At 50.0% G+C, this 27,354-nt stretch overlaps 4 protein-coding genes across 5 annotated transcripts; all 4 read right to left on the bottom strand.

The window, feature by feature from the left end:
* Window positions 1-265: 265 nt before the first annotated feature.
* Window positions 266-1,778, bottom strand: Mrpl53 (mitochondrial ribosomal protein L53). The gene is made up of 3 exons (XM_090336630.1): window positions 1,208-1,778; window positions 1,002-1,114; window positions 266-807 (listed from the first exon to the last, which is right to left on the bottom strand). The coding sequence occupies exons 1-3, from the start codon at window positions 1,297-1,299 to the stop codon at window positions 674-676; spliced, it is 339 nt and encodes a 112-aa protein (XP_090192756.1). The 5' UTR covers window positions 1,300-1,778; the 3' UTR covers window positions 266-673.
* Window positions 1,779-1,807: 29 nt separating this feature from the next.
* Ccdc142 (coiled-coil domain containing 142) lies at window positions 1,808-7,758 on the bottom strand. The gene is made up of 9 exons (XM_090336632.1): window positions 6,613-7,758; window positions 6,264-6,350; window positions 6,047-6,166; window positions 5,795-5,925; window positions 5,608-5,721; window positions 3,993-4,107; window positions 3,618-3,795; window positions 3,324-3,523; window positions 1,808-3,192 (listed from the first exon to the last, which is right to left on the bottom strand). The coding sequence occupies exons 1-9, from the start codon at window positions 7,679-7,681 to the stop codon at window positions 2,936-2,938; spliced, it is 2,271 nt and encodes a 756-aa protein (XP_090192758.1). The 5' UTR covers window positions 7,682-7,758; the 3' UTR covers window positions 1,808-2,935.
* Window positions 7,759-14,896: 7,138 nt separating this feature from the next.
* On the bottom strand, window positions 14,897-16,753 carry Lbx2 (ladybird homeobox 2). The gene is made up of 3 exons (XM_090336629.1): window positions 16,670-16,753; window positions 16,182-16,343; window positions 14,897-15,374 (listed from the first exon to the last, which is right to left on the bottom strand). The coding sequence occupies exons 1-3, from the start codon at window positions 16,725-16,727 to the stop codon at window positions 14,989-14,991; spliced, it is 606 nt and encodes a 201-aa protein (XP_090192755.1). The 5' UTR covers window positions 16,728-16,753; the 3' UTR covers window positions 14,897-14,988.
* On the bottom strand, window positions 16,670-24,831 carry Pcgf1 (polycomb group ring finger 1). Of its 2 annotated transcripts, none has more exons than XM_090336627.1 (9): window positions 24,664-24,831; window positions 24,119-24,224; window positions 23,824-23,976; window positions 23,621-23,692; window positions 23,406-23,511; window positions 23,226-23,259; window positions 23,038-23,124; window positions 22,813-22,893; window positions 16,670-16,789 (listed from the first exon to the last, which is right to left on the bottom strand). In XM_090336627.1, exons 1-9 carry the CDS (start codon window positions 24,754-24,756, stop codon window positions 16,727-16,729), a joined length of 795 nt encoding a protein of 264 aa, XP_090192753.1. In that variant the 5' UTR covers window positions 24,757-24,831; the 3' UTR covers window positions 16,670-16,726. The 2 variants fall into 2 exon arrangements, with proteins under 2 accessions (XP_090192753.1, XP_090192754.1); XM_090336628.1 differs by lacking the exon at window positions 16,670-16,789 and adding an exon at window positions 22,569-22,714 and having other exon boundaries at window positions 24,664-24,821.
* Between the last annotated feature and the right edge of the window lie 2,523 nt (window positions 24,832-27,354).

The following is a 27,354-nucleotide window of genomic DNA, read 5'->3' as shown; positions in this document are numbered from 1 at the left end:
CAGCAAAACTTGAGACCAGTCATGACACTTCAACAGTGATACTCTAGAATAAATGGGAATAGCAAGATCACTTTGAGAGCATTTTAAAAAAGGCTCAACATGATGGGTAAGGGAGAGGGCAGAATTAAAGGTAATACTGTGTTTATCAGCAAAGGTCGCGGCCAAATGAACTGAATGGAATGGAAGAAATCACTGGGTAGAGGTGGGAGTATGTAAGTATTTTTGACAAAGAATGATGGTTGCTGGCAGAAGTTGGTAGTGCCACAGAAGCTGGAGTTACAACCAAACAGAAATTTAAGGGTTGAACTCAGATAATGGTTAAGAAAAACAAAAGTATGTGGATTAAGAGTAGGAAAAACTATAAAATAGGAAACAGAACAATTTTTTTGTTTTTGTAAGCAACGTTAATAGGTATGGTGAAGGGTGGAAGAAGCCAAATTCAGAAAGTAATTGTAATAAAGTGGGGGGGGAAAAATCAAGTTCGTCTAGACTCGCTCTCCTCTCCCTCCATCCCCTGGTCCTGAAGTGTCCAAAAGGCAGTACAGTGGAGAGGGACTCTCTCCCCCCTTCACCTTCCGTGGGCCTCCAGTGACTGGAAATGGGTATGAACAAGGTCTTTCTTAGACCACCGTCCTCATACAGGCACCGTCCCAGATTAAAATCGTCGGTGCGGTCAGCGCCTGGTACCAGCGTCCGGCTTGTCACTGCTGTCCTCCGCGCTCCTGGTCTGGACGTGGGAGGCGAAGGCCGTGAACATTTCCTGGGCGGTGAGGTGCGCGCCACGCATGATGAGGCGATGCCCGTCTCCTGGGGGAAGGGTCAGACAAGAGGGTCAGGCGGGGTGGGAAGGGTCAGACAAGAGGGTCAGGCGGGGGAGGGGGGGGGGAAGGGTCAGACAAGAGGGGTGCAGCGGGGCTGGGGGTGCAGCGGGGCTGGGGGTGCAGCGGGGCTGGGGCTGCCGACCCCTCCCGGGCCCCCGCCGGAGCCCGCCGCAAACCCACCGAACAGCACGTCCACGCAGGGCTCGGAGCCGTCGTGCCGCACGTCCACCGTCACCGCGCAGTTGAGGTTGGTGGAGCGGACCCGCTCGCTGCTCACCGCCTGCAGGAAGACCCTGGGGCGGAGAGCCGCGTCGGGCCCGGCTCAGCGGGCGCCGCGGCGCACGCCCCCCGCCCCGCGCCTACCCCACGCGCCCCCCCGCGCCTACCTCGTCGACTCCACGTTCTTCTCGAAGGGGCAGAACTGAACCCGAACCTGCTTGACGGACCGGAGCCCGAGCCGAGCCATGGCCGCCGCCATGGTGACCTCCGCCCCGGAAGCGCTGGCGCGGGCGGAAGTGCCCCAGGACGGCCCTGAGGCGGACGCGGAAGCCTAGGGATGGCTGGCCTTTCCGGCCCCGAGAAACGCGGCTTCTCCTACCCTCCCAGCCGTTGCTTGCCTGTCCGGCCCCCAGGCCGGCAGAACCGAGAGGAAGAGGGCAGGGAGGGAGAAGCCGTTCTCTCGCGGGACACGGAGGCCCACCTACGCCGGCAGGAGTCTCGTCAGGATGCTCCTGCACCGCGGGGACGACAGGAATCGCGCAGCAGCCTTCTCCTCCGTGTCGGATCTAGGTTAACACCCCGGGTGTTGAACCCAGGGCTTTCCACGTGCTAGGCAGGGACCTGGGCCATGTCTTCATCATTCGGTTACTGCTGTTTTCTTTTTCCCAGTCCTGGGCTTGAGCTCAGGGCCTGAGCACTGTCCTTGGACTTTCTCAAGCTAGAGCTCTACCACTTGAGCCTCAGCACCACTTCCAGCTTTTTTCTATGTATGTGGTACCAAGGAATCGAACCCGGGTCTTCATGCATGCTAGGCAAGCACTCTACCACTAGGCCAAACTCCTAGCCCCATATTGCTATTTTCTGTACTGTGGACTGAACCCGGGACCTTGATAGGCATGATGGACATAGTCACTTGAGTCACACCCCCAGCCCAGTCTTGTGTGTGTGTATGTACTGGTGCTGGAGCTCAAACTCTGGGCTAGTGCTCTTTCTTGGCTTTTTCACTCAGGCTGGCCGTATCTCCACTTCCAGTTTTTTTTTTTCTTTTTCTTTTTTTGGGGGTGGGTCTTGACCTCTGGGCCTGGCCACTGTCTCTGAGCTCTTTTGCTCAAGGCTAGCCCTCTACCACTTTGAGTAACAGCTCCACTTCCAGTTTTCTAGTGATTGTGAGATAAAATCTCAGCCTCTTGAATAGCTAGGATTACAGACAGGGATGAGCCACTAGCACCAGGCCAACTTCCAGCTTTCTGCTGGTTAATTAACAAGTCCCAAAGACTTGCTTGGGTTGGCTTTGATCCTTAAGTCTCAGCCTCGCCAGTAGCAAAGATTACAGGTGTGAGTCACTAGTGCCCAGCTCCAGTCTAATATTGTTTTAAATGATTATTATTGTGATCCTAGGATATGTTAGGCAGATGCTCTGAAAGTTGATCCATGCGTAATATTAATTGACAAAAAACTAGTAAGCAATGGGAAGGGTAGTACTAGGATCAGACAGGCCTGGAGTCTGTTGTATATGTAGATATGCTTATTCCACACATTAACTTTTTAGCCTGGCTCTTAGGACTTAAGAGAAAGCAGCATTTGGCCTCTCTGGTTTTTATTCATTTTTCCCCCTTTTTTCTTTGCCTCCTAAGACCCAATCTTCTATCCCTCCTCCATTACTAAGATCTGAGATGCTGTCACTGAGGAGAAATCAAGTTTGTGCCTCCCAAAGATGCTGGCCTTTCAGGCTCCAGGTTATGGTTTTGCCCTTTACTCAAGACTGTAGGTTCTTAAAAGTCTAGATTCAGTGTAGTTTATATATGTTTTCTTCCATGCTCCTAATTCTAGAGTCCTTCAGTTCCAGAGATCTGGGCTTTTCCACCCAGGATGTGGAACTCTTGGACCTAGGCTTGTTAGGATTCCACACCTGCTCCCAGGCAGGAAAGAAAAGGCAGGTGCCAACGGGAGTTCTGGTGTTGCCGCAGGGCCAGCCAAGCCTGCTGATTTCCCACCAGGTAAACCTCAGGGCTAGGTCCCCTTCCTCCCAAGTTGCTTAACAGCTGAGCTGTGTGGGCTGTGGCAGTTCCAAGCCGTAGAGGGGGCTCCAAGCTCTCCAGGTTGTTGAGGCTGCTGTGGGGCAACTCTGCCGTCTGGACCTCATGACAAACACCTGGTAAGGCAGGAGTAGAAAGCAGATGGATGGTAGGGAGGTGCTAAAGACTGAGCAGTGGTGAATCTGGGTCACTTTAAACAGTAAAAGAGGGGTGGGAAGAATGTGGACTGGGCAGGGGAATGACTCACAGCAACAGGGGTGCTTCCTGTGGACTCTATTCTTGGGCAGAGGCTGCTGCAATAAACACAGCAGTGCCCCATCTAGCTGCTGGAAGATGCTGAGCATGAGCAGATTCTGGCGAAGCTCCAGAGACAGGCCCCACTTCTCCTCTTCCAGCAACTCCCTGACCACTCCAAAGTCTTGCCTGAGCTGCAGCGCCCCCTGCAGGCTGAATTACCAAGTACAATGTGAACACCTGCCCCTGGCCTCCAAATCCACTAATCTCCATCTTCCAATTTCATTCATCCCTCTTTTCTCCCCACCTGAAACGAATCCCATGGGAGAGGATGTAGTCAAGCCAAGCACCCAGTATGGCTGTCAGTGCATGACTGAGGGCAGGAGCCTGGGCTTGTGGAGGCAATCCCTGCAATCCTTGCAATATAGGTTCCAGTACAGAACGGACCACCAGCCCAGCATACTCACTAGGAGCACTGGGAAGTTCTAGAGTGAGAGAAGAAAAAGGACAGGAAGTGAGGCTATGGAGGGTTTGGAGACCAGAGTAGGATATCAGGAGGGCAGGGCACAGAAGGTAAGGTCAAGGATGGAGACAGTAATGTGGAGGCAGGACTTGGAGAGGTTGAGTTACTGTTACTCTCCTCCCACCCCCAGAATCCAGAAAATCTGCCATGAGAAGTTACCAGGACTGGGATGAAGTCTCCAGTATCTGCCCCGTGGCATGTGGAGTTTGAAGCCCTGTGTGGCTTGTTTATGACATTCTTGAAAAAAGATACTTAATGACTGTTCAGGCAGGAGCTGTGGGGATAGGAAGAAAGTCATTTTACTTTATCTGTTAAGAGACTTATTGGTACTGGGAGTTTGGCGTAGTGGTAGAGTGCTCGCCTAACATGCATGAAGACCTAGGTTTAATTCTTTGGCACCACATACATAGACAAAAGTTGAAAGTCATGCTGTGGCTCAAGTGGTAGACCTCTAGCCTTGAGAAAGCCCAAGCACAGCGCTTAGGCCCTGAATTCTGGCCCCAGGACTGGGGGGGGGGGGAGAGAGAGAGAGAGAGAGAGGAGAGAGAGAGAGAGAGAGAGAGAGAGAGAGAGAGAGAGAGAGAGAGCGCCACACACTTGTCAATTTATGATACATTTCTAGAGTTAAGGGCATGGCTCAAGTAATAAAGCAGTTGTCTAGCAAGTGCCAGTTCCTATGTCCAATCCTAGTAACTTAAAAAATTCCTTTGAGGTATTCAACTTGGTGTCCATAAACCCTAGAATTATAAGCTTAATTGTGTGGGCTTGGGAATTTTCTTACGAGAGAGAGACACCACAGTTTTGAGTTTTCCAAGTGTTCTGACCTAAATTATGAACAACTGCTTTATGATTACCCTGTTCTTCTCAGCTTGATACAGTGGATGGAAAATTCTCCATAAATTAATAAAATTAGTTGTATCATAGAGGGACTTTGGAGGGTGGGGAGAGATGTCCTGACACAACCATCTACTACAATAGTTCAAAAGTATTTTCCAGGGTAGGGTGGTAGCCTTGAGCTAAAAAGCTCAGGGTCAACACCCAGGCCCAGAGTTCAAGTCCTATAACTGACAAAAAAAAAAAAAAAGTATTTTCCAGCTGGATGTAGGTGGCTCACATCCGTAATACTAGCTACTCAAAAGGCTGAGATCTGATTATCCAGGGTTCAAAGGAAGCATGGCAGGAAATAATGAGATTTTTTTTGTCAGCTGTGGGGCTTGAACTTAGGGCCTGGGTGCTGTCTCTGAGCATAGCATTACAGGTGTGAGCCACCCAGGGCCTAGCTTCTATAAAGGGGCTCTTTTTTTTTATTGTTGGGATTTATAATAATTTTTTTCTTTTTTCTTTTTTTTTTTTTTTTGGCCATTCCTGGGCTTAAGCTCAGGGCCTGAGCACTGTCCTTGGACTTTCTCAAGGATAGAGCTCTACCACTTGAGCCTTAGTACCACTTCTGGCTTTTTTTTCTATGTATATGATACTGAGGAATCAAACCTGGGTCTTCATGCATTCTAGGCAAGCACTCTACCACTAGGCCAAACTCCTGGCCAGATTTATAAGACTCTTATCTCCACCTGACCAACAAAAAGCCAGGCCCTGCTGAATTCAAGCTCCAGTTCCAGAAAAGCCTACAAATACAAAATTAATAGAGCAAGAAGAGATAAATCTCTAGAGATTTGATTCAAATCACTGAGATGTTCTACTCTGTCCATCCCAACTCTTCTCTCAGTTAGCATAGAGCAGGATCTTAAATTGCCATTGTCAGGGGCCTTGTTCTCACCTTCATCTGTTCAGTTAGCTCCCGAATCTCCAGGCCCAGTTGCTGCTCCACTTCTAGAGCTATGCTTTCTTCTGAGGTCAGGTTAGACAGAGCTTCCACTTCATGCAATAGAGGCTTTTGAAGGAAACTTAGAATGAGGGCTCAGTCCAGTGTAGGCTGTCCCTCTCCCCACAACCTAGTCACTCACTGGTAAGTCCTTTTGGATCAGGAGCAGGAAGGAACCAGGAGACCATGCTGTCAGGTGCTGCTGAGCTCTGCCCAAAAACCAGAGCAGGGTGGTCTGCAGGGTACAGAGTCCCAGGCCAATCGGTGTAGGACCTATGAGGGCAGCAGCAGAGCATCTTAGGGGTCCTTAGAGAGGAGGTGACTTCAGAACAGAGTCATGGAATATCCTCAATTGTTGTGTTCCCCTTTGTCTCGTGTCAGGCCCCCATCTCACCTGGAGATTGATGAAGGACCAATCCTGACCTAGATTCCTGAAGGACATCCAAGAGAGGAGGAAAGAGCCTTTGCAACTGTTCAGCAGTGCCAGAAGCTGATCCCAGAGCCTGGCAGAAACCTGAGGATTAGAGGGTATAGAGTCTGATGGCAGAGGGGCAATTTGTAACTTGTAATCCCCCCCCCCACCTCTCCAAACAGTGTCCCACTCTTCTCACCGTGGTCCCAGGTCTGGATCAGAGACTGATGAAGTAGTCTGTGACACACTGAAGCCAAATCCTTCTCACATTCCTGAGGCAGATACGCTAGTGGGAGAAAGGACTCTGGAGCTTGAAAACAAGGACTCCTTTTCCACAGCCCCTTTCCACTCACTGATGGATCCTCCAGGACTCAAGACTGTGGTGGAAAGCAAGACTTTGCCTTGAAAATCTAGAAGGCTGTAGTCTGATCCTAGGAAGTATTCAATCTGTAAGACCTACTTCTTCCGTCAGGCTGGCAGGTGAGTAGGCTGACTCAAGAGGGAGAGACACCAGCCCTCCCAAATGCCCACCCAGGCCCATCACTTACCCTGACCCAGGGCCTGACTCAGCTGTTGTGCCACAGTTTTGGGGTCCCTCCAGGGTCCGAGATTTAGGTCCAGACTCTGAGCACATGCTGCCCACAGTAGTGTCCAGTATTGGCTCCACGGTACCCTTTTCTCTCCAAGCCCCAGTCCACTGCTATCTAGACCTGACAGGTTCCCTATTGAGTTCAGAAGCCCTGGGAGCAGCTCCTGTTCCTCCTGGCACCACCTGCGGAGCCTGTTCTGCCAGTCAGATCCCCTGAGGGCCTCCTCCAGCAGACCAGCCACCTGGCAACCCCGCTCCTGGGTCAGGAGGCAGAACATACGGGTCTGGGGAAACGGGCGCGCTGCCCCAGGGAGGTGGCTCATGGCATCTTCCAGTAGCCTGTTGTAGACGGGAAGCGCCAGCTCCAGTTCGGTGAGTTGGGACGTCCTGCCTAGGCAGGCGGGTGCCCGACCGAGAACACGAAGCTGCGTTTCGATGACAGCATCCAGGCGCTGGACCGCTAGTCCGAGAGGGCGCGCTAGGAGTGGCGGCTCAACAGTGTCCCGAAGGCCGACTCTAGGGACCGTACCTCGGAAAGGGTGCAGCTGCAAGTCCCGGCACAGCTGAGGCAAAGGCCCCGGGCCGCGGGCAGGCGTGCTGGGGGACAAGGTCCTCAGGAGACGTACGACCGCCTGGAGATGGCGAGCGCAGTCCCGCGCCCGGAGGAGCTGCTCCCGCTCGCGGTGCAACCGCAGCAACACCGCCCGCAGCCGCTGCAGAGCCGGGGACACTGGGCCGCCCGCTGCGGGCTCTCCCCGCCAGTCCGCGGGCTCCCCGCCGCGGTCCTCCTCCGCGGAGACCCGCGTAGGCCACCGCGGCTGCCCCCCGGCAGCTCCGCCTAGCCTAGGATCCAGGCGGGGGGCGCGCCCGGCCACCGGCAGCCCCCGCCAGCCACGTACCTCCGGGCGGAGGGCGCCCGCCTTCCTGCCTTCCCATGGCTGTTCCCCGGCGCCTCCCGGTCGGGTCGACAGTGAGGGCGCGTTAGCGAGCGGAGGCAGAAGGCTACCCGGACGAGATGCCTGGGCCATGGGACGGGCGAGCTGGAAAGGAACCTCAACGACTCCCGCTCGCCCGACCCCCGCCCCGCTCCACGCCCGCCGCAGCCCGGAACTCCGCCCCCTCCCAAGAGCCCTCCACTCCGGAATCGTCTTGGACTTTCTCGCGCTCCGTAGTCGCGGCTTCTGCCCCTAACAAAGATGGCCGCCCGGTCTGATTGTAGCCCCGCCCCCGTCCCGGTTCTAGCCCCGCCCACTCGCCCCACCCCACACCTGGGGTATCTAATTGTAGGCTTTCAGTGTCTTCAGAGCCTTCTCTTGTGTCGGGCCACTCTTGACGGAGGAACGAATCCAACTAGGGAAATACCAGATCGAGCTGCAGGGGTCCCAGGAGGACAAGCATCCCCATTTAAAGTCCTCATCCCTAGACCTCCCACCCTCCTTCCCTGTAAACGGGGTGGGGGGGGCGAAGGTGAAGGGGCGCTGCGAGGAATTTGGTCGTCACGACTAGGGGAGAAGAGGTAAATGAGACTCCCAGCTGCCCTCCTCACTGGTCCGGTGGGTCACGCTCTCGTCCCCCCCCCACACCCACACCCTCTCGGGCTGGTGCCACACAGGGCCCTGGGGGATCTGGAAAGGAGTAGCTTCGGGATTACTCTTGAGGATCTTCAGACAGACGTGGGCGAAGGACCCGGAGGAGAATGCAGAGCTTATAAATGCTCCAGGGGACGAGGAGCGCCAGAGTTGAGAACTGAGGAATGGGTGCGGGTGTTTGGGGGAAAGAGGGCACTACAGTGACCACAAGCTAAGAGAATGTCACTAACGTGAGACAACTGCAGACATGGCCTCCTTCAGCTGGAGTTTGGATGTCAGCTGGAGTTTAGAAGAAAGGGCATTTGGCAGGATTTGGGAACACGAGGAACTAAACGTCAACTGCTTCTTAGTCATGTGTAGAAACTCGACTTTAACAAGTCCAAAATTTAATTCATCATCTTTTCAAATTGGTTGCTTTTCTTGTAATCCCAATTTTAGTTCATAACACAGACTTCCATCTAGTTGCTTAATTAAAAACCCCGTACTTGGGTCAGACGCGTAGCCTAGTGGTGGAGTGCATGCCCAGCATGCACAAAGCCTAGGTTCAATTCTTTGGTACCACATACACCGGAAAAAGAAGTGGTGTTGTGGCTCAAGTGGATCGCTAGCCTTGACCAAAAAATGTCCAAGGACAATACCCAGGCCCTGAGTTCAAGCCCCAGGACCGGCAGAAAAGAAAACCAAACAAAAAAAGCACCCAATACTTTTGTAATCCTTCCTTTATTTCACCCCACCTAGTCACTAATATTTGGGGAAGAAGTGAAGTTAGGTCCTCACATCTAGCTCTATCACTTGAACTCTATCTACCCCCAAGCCCTTAAAACAAGGCCCTCATTAACACCATGGCCAAAGGCTTCATTGAAAGTCTTATTCTTCCAGCTGCACACTTATAATGATCTGCTAACTAAACATTTTACACCTAGATCATCTCCATTCCAGTGATTTAGGATCACTGCCCGGATCAAGTTCACTCTTTCATGACAAAGCCCATACCCATAAGGCTCTTCAGACTGAGTCCTAGCTTTGTGTCTACTGGAATAGCCTCCAGCAGAAGTTAGGTTTATGAAAATTAACAGGGGGGAGGGGAGATCCCATTCCATGAATTGGAAATATCTAGTGGGAGGCAGCAAAGCAACAGATAAACAGCATGTTAGATATCCAATAAGCAAAGGAAAAACAAGATGAAGGATAAGGAGCACTTAATGGAGTTGGGTAGTTTCTTCTTGTTAAAGAAGTATTGGAGAAGGATTTCCTAAGAAAGTGACATTTAAGCAGATGTCTTAAGGAGGAACAGCATTCCAGGCAGAGGAAATAAAATGTACAAAAGTACTTAGGTGAGAGCACAGCTGGTGAGTTGTAGGAACTTCAAAAAACACTACTGTGGTTGGAGAAGGCTTAGGAAAACTCACAAAGTTATCAGAGGATCAGATTATATGTGGCCTTTGTCAACTCAGGGAAATGTTCGTGTCCTCTGAAGCTAATACTCACTAAAGAAATTACTGACGAGCTGGATGCGGTGGCTCATGCCTATAATTATAGCTACTCATGAGGCTGAGATCTGGGAATTGCAGTTCAAAGCCAGCCTGGGTACTAAAGTCCGTGAGACTCTTATCTCCAATTAACCACCAGAAAATCAGAAGTGACACTGTGGCTCAAGGGGTAGGGCAATAGCCTTGAGCTGAAGAGCTCAGGGACAGCACCCAGTCCCATGACTGACAGAAAAAATTACCTATGGCCAGGAGTTTAGCCTAGTGGTAGAGTGCTTGCCTAGCATGCACAAAGGACCTGGTTTGATTCCTCAGTATCACATTTATTTAAAAAGCCAGAAGTGGTGCTGTGGCTCAAGTGTTAGAGTTCTAGCCTTGAAAAAGCCCAAGGACAGTGCGCAGGCCCTAAGTTCAAGCCTCTGGACTGACAAAAAACAAGCAAGCCAGAAAGAAAGAAAGAAAGAAAAAAAGAAAGAAAGAAAGAAAGAAAGAAAGAAAGGAAGAAAGAAAGAAAGAAAGGAAAGAGAAAGAAAGAAAGAATCACAGAGTACGGAGGCAGGAGGGTAGAATGAGTAAAGCCCCTCGATACCACATACATAGAAAAAAAAGTCAGAAATGTTGCTGTGGCTCAAGTGGTAGAGCTCTAGCCTCGAGGAAGCCCAAGGGCAGTGCCCAGGCCCTGAGTTCAAGGCCCAGGACTGGCCAAAAAAAAAAAAAGAAAAGAAAAGAAAAGAAAAAAAGAAGGAGTGAACCCCTGAGTTGAGTTTAGCATAAAAAGAAGAGGATAGGGCCGGGAGTTTGGCCTAGTGGTTAAAGTGCTTGCCTAGCATGCATGAAGACCCGGGTTCGATTCCTCGGTACCACATACATAGAAAAAAGCCAGAAGTGGTGCTGAGGCTCAAGTGGTAGAGCTCTAGCATTGAGAAAACCCAAGGACAGTGCTCAGGCCCTGAGCTCAAGCCCAGGACTGGCAAAAAAAAAAAAGAAGAGGATAAAGAAGGGAGGGAGAAAAAGGGGGAATATAGGAGAAAAGAAAGGAAGAAAACAGAAAAGAAAAAAATAATGTATATGTTAAGGAATCTTGCCTCATTTATGAATGTCTAAGTTCATAGTCCAATGAAATTAAATGACTTCTTCAAAATAAAACAACCCACTGAGTGCTGGTGGCTCATTCTTTTAATCCTAGCTTTTTACTTTTTTTTTTTTTTTTCTGGCAGTGCAGATGGAACTCAGGGCCTCAATCCTAGCTTCTAAGGAGGCTGAGATCTGAGAATTGTTATCCAAAGCCAACTCAGGCACGGAAGTCTGTGAGACTCTTGTCTCCAATTACTTATAAAACAAGATAGAAGGGGCCGGGAGTTTGGCCTAGTAGTAGAGTGCTTGCCTAGCATGCACAAAGACCCGAGTTTGATTCCTTGGTACCACATGCATAGAAAAAAGCTGGAAGTGGTGCTGAGGCTCAAGTGGTAGAGCTCTAGTCTTGAGAAAGTTCAAGGACAGTGCTCAGGCCCTGAGCTCAAGCCCAGGACTAACAAAAACAAAACAAAACAAAACAAAAAAAACAAGTAGAAGCCAGGGGCTGGAGATGTGGCTTTAGTGGTAGAGTGCTTGCCTAACATGCACAAAGCCCTGGGTTTAATCCCTCAGTACTATATAAACAGAAAAGGCTGGAAGTGGTGCTGTGGTTCAAGTGGGAGAAGGCTAGCCTTGAGCCAAAAGAAGCTCAGGGATGGTACCCAGAACTGACAAAAAAGACAGAAGTGCAGCCCTGGCTCAAGTGCTAGAGCACTAGCCTTGAGGGAAACAAAAAGAAAAACAAAATCCAAATCAACAACAAAAGCAACATCAGAGACAGCACTGAGCTCCTGAGTTCAAGCCTCAGCGCTAGCAGAAAATCAGACAAACAAAGCATCTTAGCTACTGACAAGTCAAAACTGAGATGCAACTGGCTCCCCTCTAGCATAGTACTCTTCTGTTCCATATTGCCTAGCCAGTTAGGAGAACAATAAAAATAAATGGATAATAAGGCTCTAAATTACATGTGTCTGGACCCACCCAGACTATGTGAGAGGGCAGTGATGATTAAAGATGGAAGGATCTGAGGCCGCTTTGAGGAGTGATAGAATTTGAACTGGTCATTTCAGATGAGACAAGACATGGTGAGAAAAGCGGGGCATCTGTGGCTCATGCCTGTAATCCTAACTATTCAGGAGTCTGAGATCTGAAGAGCAATGTTCCAAGCCAGCCCGGGAAGGAAAATCCATGAAAGACTTTTATTTCTAATTAAACACCAAAAAGCCAGAAGTGGAGATGTGACTCAAATGGTAGGGCATTAGCTTGAGTGAAAAGCAAAGGAAGAGTGCAAAAAACAAACAACCAAACAAAACCCTTTTACTTCTGTGGAGGAGTCATGATCTCCTTTTGGCTTTTTCTCTAAAACCCTGGTAGCTTCCCCTGTCCAGGTTCTCCCTGGCCTCCCTGGCCTCTCAGGTCAGGTAACTGTGGGTCTGTAGGGGACTTTTAGCTCCAACTCCACCCTCACTCCAGTGCTCTCCTCAGAAGAACCAGTCATGAAGAGAAATGATTCTTTTTAAATTTTTGAATTTTCTATGATTATACATTAGTTATACAAGATGGGGGGGATTCCACTGTGATATTTTCACACATATTTACAATGTAAGGGATAAATGCTTCTTGGTGCACAATGGATCTTACACAATATGGTTTGCACCTAAAGATAGGAAGTGTTGAAACATCTCTTGTATAGGACTTCCCCAAATAGTTTTTGTTGTTATGATTTAGACCCCTTAAATACTGTACTACAGGATGAAGTCTGCCCTTAATAGCTGGGTACCTTGGCAAATCTCTCAGCATATAAACCTCAGTTTCTTCATCCAGGATGAGGAACCCCACTTCACAGGATGGTATGAGGACTGAAAAAAAATGAGTGAGAAAATTCCAAAAAATGTCTGGTATATATAGGAGCCAAATAAACAAATTTTTACCTATTGTTTTCCTACATATCTGTGAGAGAAGTATGAGTAAATCGCTGCTTAAAATGAAAAATCTAGAGTTCTTGGACTGTAGATATCACAAATATGGTTTCTGGACCAGTAGCATCAGCATTCGCAGGACCTATGAAAAGTGCAAATGGGCTAGGAAGGTGGCTTAGTGGTAGAGAGCTTGCCTACCTAGCATGCATGAAGCCCTGGCTTCCATCCAGCAGTACCACATATATAGAAAAGCTGGAATGGCACTGTGGCTCAAGTGGTAGAGTGCTAGCCTTGAGTAAAAGAAACTCAGGAGGGGCCGGGAGTTTGGCCTAGTGGTTTAAGTGCTTGCCTAGCATACATGAAGACCCGGGTTCGATTCCTCGGTACCACATACATAGAAAAAAAAAGCCGGAAGTGGTGCTGAGGCTCAAGTGGTAGAGCTCTAGCCTTGAGAAAGTCCAAGGACAATGGTCAGGCCCTGAGCTCAAGCCCAGGACTGGCAAAAATAAATTAATTAATTAAATTAAATTAAAAAAAAGAAGAAACTCAGGAACAGCACCTAAGCCCCGAGTTCAAACCTCAGAACTGACAAAAAGAAAAAAGAGAAAGTAAAGTACAAACACTCAATCCCTGTGACAGCAGGCCTTCTAAATCAAGCAGGAAACCATGGGAGTAGGGCCGAACAATTTATATTTCAGTAAGTCTCCCAGGTAGTCATGATGTGTGTTATTCTTACCAGAGTAAGTCTACTTGGGTGAGACAGGTTTCAGGTTATAGTTGTTTTTCTTTTCTTCCCCTTGTGTTACGTTAGTGTACATTAATTGAAGATGTGTGTGTGTGTGTGTGTGTGTGTGTGTGTGTGTGTGTGTAGCCCACACTGGCCTTTATTCTCCTTGCTAGAAGTCACAAGCAAGTACCACAATGCCTAATTTCATTTCATGCTTCCATTTTGTTATATAAGGCTTGAATTATATAAAGTTTGAATTGTGTCCATAGCCTTAAGGACTCAAGACTACCCAGGCATGGTAGCATATACCTGTAATCCCAGTTGAGGCACAACTTAGTCAACATAGAGAGATATTGACTTTGGGAATAGTGAGTTGTTTTTGTTTAAGGAGTAATTACAATATTGTGATTCCTCCTCAAAAACAGTGCTCATTTTGGTCTTCCTGGTTTTTCTTGGGGTGGGGAGAGAGGGGGGGAGAATCTGGATCACTAGGGCTTTTGAGCCCTCAAAGAATGACTAACCTCCCACTACTATGTGTGTAGTATTATAGCTTTTAGACTGAGCTGGCTCCTTGCTCTTCTAACCTCCTCAATAAATATTTCTTCCCTAGCACTTGTTAGTCTGATCTGGACATGAATGGTCCAAACAAGACCTACAGGAGCCCTGACCTTTACCTCTACTTTGCCTACACTCAACACTTCCCACCAATAAGGTTCTAACCCATCAGCCTAAGGCCCCAAGTCTTCAAAACTAGTGAGTAGGTGACTCCCCCACCCCTGCAGTAGATCTTCCACACAGTGCAGAAACTAGAGAGGTGTGGGGTAGACAGGAAGGATAATGGCCTACTAGGGAGGTTCCAGAGAGTCAGTCTTTGAAAGGTGATGAAGAGGGGCCGGGAATTTGGCCTAGTGGTAGAATGCCTGCCTAGCATGCACGAAGACCCGGGTTCAATTCCTCGGCACCACATACATAGAAAAAAAGCTAGAAATGGTGCTGAGGCTCAAGTGGTAGAGCTCTAGCCTTGAGAAAGGCCAAGGACAGTGCCCAGGCCCTGAGCTCAAGCCCACGACTGGCAAAAAAAAAAAAAAAAGGTGATGAAGAAAGGAAAGCTGGGCCTGTCCTCTTCCTCTCCACTCAGTAAGAGCCTAAGGAGAACAAGGTCGGCTGGATGCCATTCCTTAGGTAGAAGTAGGAGTGGGATGGAGGGGCCAGAGACCCAATCTGATGAAGATAACAGGAACAACCTTTGTGCCTTAGGTCGAATCCCTGACCTCCTCCTTCTTCTTTTGTCAAATGGGAATACACTTACCTTGTGGATTTGCAATGAGGGTTAAATGAAACCACATTTTAAGCCCTGGGCACAGTGCCAGCACTGAATTTCCCAGGAAAGGCAGATTTTGATGGTTTGGGCTCAGAACACCAGAACTGAGGCATCTTTCTGGAAAGTATCAACTTTATTCTCAACAGCCTGGACTTGTGCCAGAATAGGCCTGGGTAGAAGGACCCCAGAGGGCTGGCTGTCAGACGCCTTCACCATCTTCAATCGTCCACCTGTATCTCTTCCTCTGATAGTTGGGGTCCAGAATCTGGCCCAGTGGGGACGGGACTAAGGCTCGGAGCGCCTCTGGGCAATGCTAAGTGGCACAGGATTTCCGGGGACAACGAACGCAGGGAGGCCACGTCGGCGCGCATTTCCTCCACGTCCCGCTTGAGCTTGGCACGGCGGTTCTGGAACCAAGTGACGACCTGCGCGTTGGCCAAGCCAAGTCTCGCAGCCAGTCCATCCCGTTCTGAGGGTGCTAAGTACTTCTGGAAGACAAACCGCCGCTCCAGCTCCAACACCTGCTGCGCGGTGAATGCAGTGCGAGACTTGCGCTTTCTCCGGCTGGCCGGGCCCGCCCTCAGGGCTTCCTGGACCGCCCTGCCTGTGGGAACCAGGCGGGAATCAGTCAAGCTGCAGCCTGGGGTCAGGCCAGTGAGAGAAGAGGGCGCAAACGGGGACCAGAAAGAACCAGTGTGCTTCACTGAAGTGGACAGGCACGAGCCAATTGCGTGGACAGGGGACACGAAACGCAGCCACCCACTGCATGCAGTACAGACACTGGAGTGAGCGGAGGGACGACGGCCGGCGCGGGGAGAGGGTAGGCGGGACGGATCGGGAGGGGAGGAGATCAGGTGCAGGATCTCGCTGTCTGAACACATTCAAACTGCACTTCCTTAAGTGACACTCAGGCCATCTCCCTCTGAACTCACAAGGGAGATAGTGCCCATACTGGGAACAAGGAAAGATGTACTGAAAAGCCCCCCCCCCCCAATACTCCTGGCATCCTCCTTAAGAGCAAAGTGCCTAGAAATGGGACGCATTAGCCTGCCTTGCCTTCCCTGCAGTCTTCTTACTCATTGCTCCCGCTCACTCGTTTACCAGATGGCAAGCCTTTTGTCTCCTCCCTGGCTATTTTCTGTTGAGACTGTCCCCTCCCCACGACGAACAGTCCTTGATTTATCTACAGCCTAGCCCGGGGGAGGGGGGTGAGGGGCGCTGTCGAGTCCTTGGTGCGTCTGGGAGTTATAAACCGGGAGCCAGAGATGTGACTCTTGGTGCGTGGTCTGAGGACAGGGTTGGATAAAGGTGACCTGGCCAGAGGGAGAAGGAGGTTTGGGACTGAGAACCAAAGAAAGAGAAAGGGAGATTTCGTCAAGTTATAGAGTTGGGGGTCTTGCCTGTGCTATACCTTCAGAAGGCTGGGGAGCGCGCTGCCCTTCAGGTCCGAGGAAAGTTTTACTAGTCAGCTCTTCCAGTGCCCACAGCGGTGACCCGGGCTGGGGATCCGAGCAGGGCCCGGGGAGCTGTGGTGCAGAGGGTGCACCGGGGGCCAGTCGTGGGCCTAGAATGTCTGCGATGCCGAAGGGCGTCAGGGGCTGGCGTCCCAAGCTCATGGCCCGCCTGGATGTGGTGGTCCGGCTGCCCGCTGAGCTTGACTTCACAGCCTGGACCCCCAACGCTCTCCTCCCCATCTGGGCCCCTACCTTCGGATCCGCCCCTACCGGTGTGCCCCTCCTTCTACACTCCTACCGCCCACCCACCCCAAGGGCCTCGGTGAGTCTGGGTTGTCTTCCTTCTCTGAGATGGAAAGGCATGGAAAAAAGAAGCCGGTTGCTCTTTGCCGTGAGAAGTAGCTCGGTGCACACAGAAAGTGGGACCGTTCTCCTAGGCACTTACCTAGCCACACGGAGGATGAGCCATACCAGGATGGCCCTGCCTGGCCATTGCAGCTCATCAAATCAACTCCTGAGTAAAATTGCTTTCCTTTGGCCTCAACTGCTGGAGATGGGCAACGTCCTAAGGAATAGGATCAGGGCTGATGGTGCTATAATTTCCAGTCTCAGTTAGGACCTAAACTGCTCCCCTCATCCCCATCAACTTCTGTGGAACACACTTAAAAGGGATCCTGGTGGCTGGAAGTGATTAGGTCTGGGGAGGCTGGGGGTGGGGGTGGGCAGCAAAAAACCCGGGAAGACCCAGCCAGGCAAATGGACTGCAAAAACGGAGGCACCACAGGAAGCAAGGTAAGTGGACTGGAGTCTGCCCTACCCTCCTTAGAGTAAGAACACCTTGAGACTGCCAGAAATCTAGCCTCGGAAGAGGTGACATGGAGGGCCCTAAAGGCACTAACTGCTCAGGAGGGGTTGTTGCCAATGAGGACTGGTCTCCCCTGAGGGCCTCCTGCCCACTCCATTGGTCCATCCGTGGATCTTTCATTGAGTTCAATATGTTCAGGTGAAGTTGCTTCAGCCCTAGAAAGCTCAGAGGAGGCCAAAGGGAACCAACTAGATCCTGGGAGAAACTTCTCTCTACCAGCTGAGGCACAATTTCTGAGGCCTAGTCTTTTGTTTTTATGCTGTGTTCCATCTCTCTTCCCCTTCTCCCACACTTTCTCTGGTCCTAAGCTTACACCACAGGATGAGCACCCCAAGCTCCTCCTATGTGGAAAGGCAGCTCAGGGACAGTGCAATCAGGGAGGGGCAGCAGAAGCCCAATAAGGTGGGCTTCCTTCTTCTATCCCACCTCAGATAGCTGGAAGCGTCACAGGTGGAGAAGCCCTACCACTTTGAAAGAAGGCACTGTTTCACTGTTAAGACAAAAATAATTTTTTAAAAATGTATACTTTTTTTTTTTTTGCCAGTTCTAGGGCTTATACTGTTCTTGGGCGCTCTCTCCCTCTCTCTCTCTTCCTCTCTCTCTCTCTCTCTCTCTCTCTCTCTGGGCCTGGGAGCTGTTCTTCAGCTCTTCAGCTCAAGGCTACCGCCCTACCCCTAGGCCTGGGCATTGTCTCTGAGCTCTTCAGCTCAAAGCTACTGCCCTACCCCTTGAGCCACCGCCTCACTTCTCATTTTCTAGTGATTAATTGGAGATAAGTTTCATGGTCTTTTGTGCCCTGGCTGGCTTTGAATCAGGATCCTCAGATCTTAGCTTCCTGAGTAGCTAGGATTACAGGCATGAGCCATCGTGTCTGACTGTCTTTGGGCTTTCTCAAGGCTAGCGCTGTACCACTTGAGCTGCAGCATCACTTCCAGCTTTTTCTGTGTATGTGGTACCAAAGAATGGAACCCAGGTCTTCACACATGCTAGGCAGGCACTCTACCACTAGGCTACACTCCTAGCCTCTTCCCCACCTCATCAATTTTTAATAATTTCTTTTTCAGCCTTACAGGAATAGGTCACTCCTGGATTATCCATTATGTCACTAAACCTATAGACTCATCTCTGCACACCCACTATTTTGTTTAGAGCCTTTCTGTCTTCCACCTGTCTAGTCCTGTGGAAGCAGTAATAGTACACCAAAGAGGGCTTAGAAGATCCTAAGTATCTAGGTCCAAACATTCTTTGACAAGGTACCTTTATAGTGGGGAGTCTTTTTAGTAGCAACACCCTAGTTCCCAGATACTGAAACCACCAAGCATTATCCTGATGGCAGTCTGTACAACATACTTGAAACTTGATGGGCCATTGCTGGGTCAGAGAGCAGAGCCAGGCCACTGTGGAAAGCTGAGCTGAGCTGCCTCAGGACCTTGTTAATTGGTTATTAATGGTGAGGGGCAAGAGGAGGGCAGGGGAGATAGTCCTCCTGCAGGCCTCAGTCCTCAGCACTCACTATGCTTGTGGTTTCAGTTAATCTGCAATTAAAGCAGATCCCAGGAGGCAGCAGGAACAGCCCTACTGCCTCCCTGGCATGTATGTCACCAAACAGACACTGCAATCTTTCCTCATGCTTCCAGTATGTGGCTTTTTTAATGTGCATTTCTACCTCTGCTCTCAATTACTGCCTGTGAGAAGCTCCTGGCTCACCTAATGGGCCTCTGCCTTCTGTCCCTTCCACCTAGGCTACCTACCTTCTCTCTGCAACCAGACTCAGGTAAATAGGATTGGATGGTTTTCAGACAGAGGTTTGGGGGAGGAGAAGGAAGTGGAAACTAATAAAGGGAGGATGCCCCAGACAACAGAGGCCCTACCAAGGTCATTCCATCAGCCAGGGACTCGTTCAGACTACCCTGGGGCCAAAGAAGGGGGCTTCCCCCCCACACCCCTCAGTAAAGTGTCTGGAATCAGCTAGGACGAAACTGGATCCGCAGAGAGGGGTAGAGGAGCATGAGTGATTAATGAGGGAGATTAAGAGATTAAACTTCAGTTCTGGGTTTGAAAGGGGGGGCCCTCAGCTGTCTATTTAATAGACTCCATCCCCCAAGGCCAGCTGGGGAGCATAGCAGCTCCTCCTGGGCAATCAGTCCTCTTTCTGCACTACCTCCCACGGGCAGATTCAGCCTTCCCTGTCATAGGTCCTTTCCCTGAGATCTACCGACTAGTGTTTCACTACAACCTCCCCCAGATTCAAGTTTTCATTTCCTATCCATCTAGGATAATCGCTCATGTCTCCAACCTCCTCATTCCCCTCTATTTGCCCCCTTCAAACACTTCAAGGTTTGGAAACCCTACTCTTTGCAACCATCCTCAAATACTGACCTTTAAGGGCGTTTTCTCAACCCTCCCCTTGTTACCTCTTCCCTATTTTTCCCCTCTCCTCCCAAACCCCCTTCCTATTACCTCCTCCCTTACCCCACCTAGCTCCACCCCTGGTCTGCTCAATAAACAACTTTTTTTTTGTTTGTTTTTTGTTTTGTTTTGTTTTTTGGTGGGTCTTGGGGCTTGAACTCAACCCAGGCACTGTTCCTGAGCTTTTTAGCTCAAGTCTACCACCCTACCCTTGGGCCTGGGCATTGTCCCTGAGCTCAACTCAAGGCTACCACCCTACCCTTGAGCCAAGCCCCACTTCCTGCTTTCTAGAGGTTGGAGATAAGAGTCTCAGTTCCTTTTGTACCAGGGCTGGCTTTCTCAGATCTCACCCACCTAAGTAGCTACAATAACAGGCATGAGCCACTGAACTGGCTCAGTCCTCTTAATTCTAGGTATAAAAGGGGAGAATGAAGACCCATAGGGTAGCCCTCAAGGTCAAGGGAAATCTCACTCTTACATAAAATCTATGCATTAGAATGAGAGGAAGAGGGAATTTAGTGAAGAAAATCTAGGAGAGAAAGGAGGGCAGGGTGTCAAACTACCTCTTTCAAGAGGTGTTACTGCGGAGCGGCCTGCAAGGACACTTATTTTTACTTCGGTTTTGAATTTGTTCTGGCCAGTCCTGTAGTTCACAAAGGGCTCTTCCTACTCACAGTCCACCCTGTGAAACTTGGGTGTGGTGGCTTAGGAGCAGAGGAGCCCTGCACACACACAGGCCCTACCAGCTCAACGTTCTAGGAGGAACCCTCTTTCCAGGTACCTCCCCTCTCCCCAAGGCCTTGGGAGAGACTGACAGAGCTGACCCGGGCGGCCTCTACTGTCTACTCCCTCGGCAGGTGAATACAGAGGCCCTGTGACCATGGGCCAAGCCTCCCGCCTCCTCCAGCTCTGCTGAGCTCCACGAGAATCGTGGACGTGCTTCATCCATTCAGACACAAAGACCCAAGTGCCTTGGGGGAGAGTGAGGAGGGAAAATGGACCTGCAGGCCAGGGCAACCCGTCCTGGGTCAGCAGCAGATTCACACGCGCTGCTCTGGAAGATGCCACTGTGCTGATGGACTAAACTCAGGCTCTCGCAGTGTGGAGCAGGGGAGCGCTCAGCAGGACACTGCGGGGCTGGAGGGAGGCGACCCTTTACACACCTGATCTTAACCTGACCACCTTCAGCTGCTCTTTAGCCTCAAGGCACTTTTGATTAAAGGCTTCAACCCAAAGCCAAAAGCTCCCTTCTCCCAGCATCTACCATGACAGTCAGATCTGGAAGGCTCTGGGCTACTTAGGGAGAGATGGAACTACTCCCCAACTCCTACAGCGGCTGGGCCCCTGAAAAGTCTGCAGAAAGCTTCTACTCTTCTCCCCAGCTTCCAAGAACTGCCTGTTGATGCACAAACTCCTTGGGAATAGTCTTAATGTGGATCACAGAGGCAGACTAGAAGAGGCTGGAAAATTCTGGAATTTTGTAATTCACCAAAAGCTAGAGACAAGACAATCTGCAAGCCAGAAGCAGATAGCATTGGGAGGTGAGGGAAGAGAGTGAGGGAGGAGAGGTCCTGGAGGAGGTGAGGGAAGCAGCACCCCTCGCCAGTGGGAGGAGCATCTCAAGTTTTAGGGACATTCAAGACAAGCGCTGGGAATTGTAACCAGTCTCCTTGGTGAGGGTTCCTAACACCAGCCCCACTTACTCAAAGGTCTCAGTACCTTCAGTCTCTTCACCATCCCCTCCCCGCAACCTTCCTTAGCAGCATTCTTCCTTCCAAAGGAGAGGTGAGATTCCAGCCAGTATAAGATGAAAAAGCTCAATACTTGAGCCTAGGTTTTTTCTTAGCCAGGTCCAGTAGCATTCTTTGCCCCGGCCCCCATCCTTGCATGCTGCCACCAGTTGTACACTATGACCCTCTGGAACAACTAGAGCCAGCCTTCAGCCAGTGTGGTATTTAGCTCACACTGTTGACATTGTCAGCTCTGTCCTGCTAGTTGGATTCCACTGCCTCTCTGTTGCTTCTTCCATGAAGTTTTTGCTTGGGCCTCTGTTAGAGCCTCTGTTGTGCAAGTTTCTAGATCCCTCACTTACAGGCCCAAAGAACAAGGAACTCTGGCTAGATTTATTGCCTGAGCCCAGCAGGAGGGCCTGAGTTTACTGAAGACTAGGGATGCTTCCTAAATCAATCAGTGGACCAGCGCTCTGTCACTAGCTGCTTGTTCTTTGATGTGGTCCTTGTGCTCCACATCAACAATCCCCGCCTTCAACTATTCTTTCACTGTCCTTCCTAGGCCCAGTCCCCAAGGTGTGCAGAATCCTATAATCCTATGTGGACGGGCAGGCCTCCAAATCTGACTACCCCAACACCTCCTGCTCTTATGTCTTGTTTCCTGGGTTATAAAAACAAAGTGCAATTTTTTAGATTTTTTTTCACTGTTCTTCAGTGGTAGCAGCCATGGTCCAAACCTGGCCCTTCTCTTCAGGTTTAATTAGAACTCCTCCACTCATAAGGCAGATCAGTAAGAGCTGCCCTCCAAAAAACCTTTCTTTATCAGAAAGGACTGCTGGGTGTGCCAAGGGTTCAGTCAGTTCACTTTCTGAGTTTCACTTAAGAGTGTCGTCTGGGGCTGGAAGTGTGGCCTAGTGGTAGAGCACTAGCCTTGAGAAAGCCCAAGGACAGGGCCCAGGTCATGAATTCAAGCCTCCCAGGATTGGCCCCCCCTGTAAAAAAAAAAACAAAACAACTGTCCTCCATTTCTTTGGTAAGACATCGAGAGGGCAAATGGTGGTAGAGAAGACACCTTTCTTCATATTGAGACTCAGAGAATTTTTTTTTTTTTTTTTTTTTTTTTGCCAATCCTGGTCCTGGGCTTTTCTCAAGGCTAGAGCCCTACCAATTGAGCCACAGCACCACTTCTGGCTTTTTCTATGTATGTGGCACCAAGGAATTGAACCCACGTCTATGCTAGGCAAACACTCTACCACTAGACCAGCTCCAAGCCCCCAGACTCAGAGAATTTTTAAGGACAAAGCTGGATTGTGTGGAAGGAAGGTGAGGGAGGAAGGAAGTGCTTTTAAAAAGTTTTTATTTCAAAAAATAAAGCCACAGTTAATTTCACATAAATATCTGGGGAGGGAAGGGGAGAGGACTGGGTGGGGCTTGGCCCCTACCTCCTCTTCTCTTTTACACTGTATTGTAAAAGCAAAGGGGATGGCTAAGGAGAAAACAAAGGGAAGTAGTCAGTGAGGGAATGTTATTATAAAGGGTCCCCAACATACCCTTATCCAGAGGACTGCCTTGTCCCTGGCTTACCTTGCCAAACCAGCGGGACAACCAAATCTGTTTCATTGTCATGTGATCAGGGAGAACTTCATTGTCAAAAAGGAGCTGTACCTAGACAGGAGATAGAAGTAGTTTTAGGAAATCTATTGTCCTAGAACTACTATGCACCACCCTAGATTTTGTTCCAAATTCCCTTCAGCCCCTTATCCTTCATAACATACACACACACACACACTCAAGTGTGGGATTACTTACATTTTGTGGGTTTAGCATCAGACGTTGACAAAGGACCCTCCGGAGATGGCGTACCTCAGCTCTAACAGAACATCGAACGTACTTGTTCTAGGGGCAGGAAAGGGAGGGGGAAGGAGAGAGGGTGCATGAGGAAAGTGTTACTGGGATATGAGTCTTCTTAGAGAGGTTCTCCCCTCAGCCCCTCTCACCTGCAGGACATTTTTATTCTTATCTTTGCCAGAACTGGAGAGAAACAGACACACGTTAGGAAGCTCTAGCTTTCTTTCTCTCATCCTTTTAGGGTCTTGCTATATACACTCTCACTACTTGACCTCTCCTCAAGGTTTTAGGACATCAGTACCTAACACACCCAGTGACTTGCCCCTCACCTCAGCCGCTCCAAGCACAAGCTCAGCTGTTCATCGTAGCGATAGTAGTGGGCTTTCGAGTGGTCGAAGCTGCTGAACGGGAGGCCAAGGTTGCTGAGGGCTGGCTCTAAGAAGAATGAGGGTACTGAGGTACAGGTTCCATACCCCTCTTTTCCCAGAAAACAAAACTGGGTAGAGGGAGGCTTTACTTCACCCCTCCTCTGCCAGGGACATACCTTCCCCAGTGGGCTGGGTGGCTCTGTCCAAGCCGCGGGACTGATAGAATTCCCGAATCCGTTTCTCTTCACCTACAAGGGGGATGAGGTATGGGAATAAAGTATTTATTTCTCCCTTTTGTTCCTTTGGCTGTTAACTACACGAATCCCATCTAAACCCTTGTCATCACTAGTAGCCCACTGAAGTCAAGCTAGCCACTCACTGTCTTGCAAGCCAGGGACTAGCTTGTACACAATGTCCTGCATGACCCGGTCCAGTTTGAGGTTTAGTAGTGGCTGTGTCTCGTGGATCTTGATGTTACACATGGGGCAGTATTTGCTGGTCTGGAGGTACTTCACAATACAACTCTTGCAAACTGCCAGAAGAGAAAAAAAGCAGACTCTGAGGCTATTTGGGAACCCAACTCATAGAACAGGTGGAGTAAATAGCAGAGGCTGGAAATCAGCTCGATCAGGACTATGGCCAGGAACAAACCAGACAGGATCTGGGGCACTCACAAGTATGAAGACACTCTGTGATGGTGGTGGCATCCACGAAGTAGCCAGCACACAGGCAGCAAACAATATGCTCATTCAGGTCTTTGATCTTCACTCGGACCTCCTCCTATGGACACACCCTCTGTCACCAATCAACCATCTGTCACTCCCCCACCCTAACCCACCTTGTGCACCTTCCTAGCTTGGGAGTTGTCTCTTTCATCAGACTCCACTGTCAAGTCCCGTAGGCAACGTCCACCAGGTAGAAACTCCTAGGGGTTGGCACTCCCCCTCCGCCCAGCAGAGGGCTCCGCGCACAGCGGGGGCTCCTTTTGCGTGGACTCGGCCCGATCTTCCTTTCCCGGGGGAGACTACGCGACATTGGCAGCACAGTGCGCAAGCGTCCTAGCGCGGAGTTTGGCAACTCAACCACTACCGCGCATGCGTACCTGGCACCCTGTCGGTGCGCAAGCGCACTGGGCACTTGGCCAGCTACTGCCAGTTCCCTAGCCCTTCCCAGTTCGCTTTGTTAGAGGACCATAGCAATAACCCTGCTGCCCCTGCACCTCGTTCCGTAGCGGGTCCATCTTGTACACTGACTGGAGCTGGTTCCGAAGCCTCATCGCGATCGCAATCTGGCCCCCCTGAGGAGACGCCATCTTAAAGGCTGATCCTGGCCTGCCACTTCCGGTGCCGCCTGCAAGGCGGGACTTGTCTCCTGGCAACGAGGGCCAAGGTCCTTTTGGATTCGTTCACCGCCTGAGAAGCCCCGCCCATATTCCTTTCTCCCGGTGTGCTCACCTGAGCCCCTTTGGCCCCTCCCCCTCCCCGTCGGTAATTAGGAGTGGGAGTGGGTGGAAGGGCCCTACATCCTCGACCTCCCGTGGAGGTCCTCCTAATAGACCCTCCCCGACCTCGGGAATAACTTTTGGAGCCTGTGAAAGTCTGTCCCCCTCCTATCCCCAAAGGCCCGGCGGTCACCACCGGCTCCCGCGCGGGGACGTCGGGCTCGCGTGATTACTGCGCTGAAGAAGCCCCGCTCGGGTCCTGTTCTTGTGACGCCGTCGGCCTCGGCCGACGAGTCGGGGCTCCGGAGCGTTACCCAGAAGCGGGCCTTCTGACCGCTCCACGGCGGGAGTTTCTCGGGGCTTTGCGGAGAGTCTCCGAGCGGGTGCGGGACGTTGGGGTGGAGAAGGAGAGACCCCCAGGGACTCGGTCGTGCTCTTCCCGCCCCCCTGCGCAGTCTCCCCCTGCTGCCCCGGGGGGGGGCAGGCCCTAGTTAATGATGATGATTTAATCATCGGCGCCTGCGGAGGCCTGGGACAGACTAATGCAGAGCAGATGCCTAAGGAGGAGGGGAGATGACTAGGACACTGTTGCACAGACACACTTAGGCCAGGGGACCCTGCAGTAGCATAGGCCCAGACTCGCACCTGCAGAGGATCCTGAGAGCTTGAACGCTACTATCCCTGGATCCTTACAGTGAGGATTAGAAAGAGTAAGTTCTCTATGACATATTGAGGATTCAAGAAATGGAGGAAATACCAGTGCAAACCTGCAAAGACGCAATTGAGTTAAAGTGGGCACAATTGAGAAAGCAGGGAGAAGTGTGATCAAAAAAAAAAAGGAGTAGAGGGGAACAACTAGAACACAGGCAGCAGGCAAGAATGTGGGTTGAAGAGTGATTTTTAGAGTTGGTATTTTTGGAATAGGCAGATACAACGAGTGTGTGTGTGTGTGATTCCATAAATGTAACAAAATATCTATTTCTCTTCAGAATGAATTGACGAGGATAAAACAGCAAAAAGTTATGAAAATAGTAATTTATTAACTTATTACACTGAACTTTTAACTTCTCTGGTCCAAGCCATCATCATCTTTTCTCTGAATGATTGCTGTATCTTTTTTTTTTTTTTTTTCAGTCCTGGAGATTAACTCTGAGCCTCAGCACACTGTCCTTGGGCTTTTTCAAGGCTAGAACTCTACCACTTGAGCCACAGTACCACTTCTGGCTTTTTCTACATATGTGGTATTGAGGAATTGAACCCAGGTCTTCATGATGCTAGGCAAGCACTTACCACTAGGCCAAACTCCTGGCCCTGCAGTATCTTCTTGACTGCTCTACCTGTGTCTGCCTTTGTTCCTCTTTAGCCCATTCTCCACAGCTACTTAGAGTGATTCTGATAAATCTTGAATCAAAAAAGAAACAAGAAGTTAAGCATTGGAGGCTTACATCTATAATCCTAGCTACTCAGAAGGCTGAAATCTGAGGATTGTGGTTCAAAGCCAGCCCAAGAGACTCTTATCTCCAGTTAATCAGCAAAAAGCCTGAAGTGAAGCTGTGACTCAAGTGGTACAAAACCTTAGGGACAAAGTGCAGGCCCTGAGTTCAAGTATGGAGACCAGCACACACACACACACACACACACACACACACACACACACACACACACACAAAACAAAGACACTTTTTTTCTAACTTTATTGTTGCTTTAGAGGCATAGAGCAAAGATATGTTTTGATGAATATGTTTATTGCTTAGATTATTATAACAGTTTAATGGGTATATACTTAAGTCAAGAACAATTAAGTTATAGTTTTAAATATCTGCAGTTATATACTTTAACAAAGCTGCTCAAAATAAACTGGGAAACAAATATCACATTGTTTCTTCTGTGTAAAATCTTTTGTTAGGACTGGGAGGGGTTATAGCTTAGTAGTAAAAAGTGTCCTTTTCTCCAATTCCTAGGCTCACCCCAGCACCAAAAAGCAAACATTTAAAACAAATCCCTGATGGCTTCCCTTTTCCTTCTGTATCCTTATAATGGTTGGAACCACCCTGCATAGTCTCTGTGCCTATATGCAATACTCATTGCTCCACAGGCACCAGAATGTTTTCATGCTTTGTCCCCCCAACTCCAAATGCTAAATTAAACACCTTTTCCTCCTCCTCAGTCTCCACAGGCTTTCCTGATCATTCTGGACAAATTGTCCACCCACCCTTTTATTTCATCCGCCTCCTCCTCCCTCCCTTCCTCCCTCCCTCTTCTCTCCTCCCTCCTCTTCCCTTCCCTCTCTTTTGGTCCAAGACCAGGACTCCAACACAGTATCTGACACTTTCAGCCACTGGCTAGCACTGTACCAATTGAATCATGCCTCCAACCCCTTGCTTATTTTTCTTAGTATATGCTATTTATTAGTATTCAGGGTTTAGGCAGTGTCCCTGAGCTTCTTTTGCTCAAGGCTAGCACTCTACC

Source organism: Megascapheus bottae, chromosome 7 (genome assembly GCF_031878675.1).
Source record: "Megascapheus bottae isolate mThoBot1 chromosome 7, mThoBot2.hap1, whole genome shotgun sequence".
Classification (NCBI taxonomy): Eukaryota; Metazoa; Chordata; class Mammalia; order Rodentia; family Geomyidae; genus Megascapheus; species Megascapheus bottae.
Note: the sequence above shows the minus strand (reverse complement) of the source record. Positions and strands in the feature narration are given on the sequence as shown.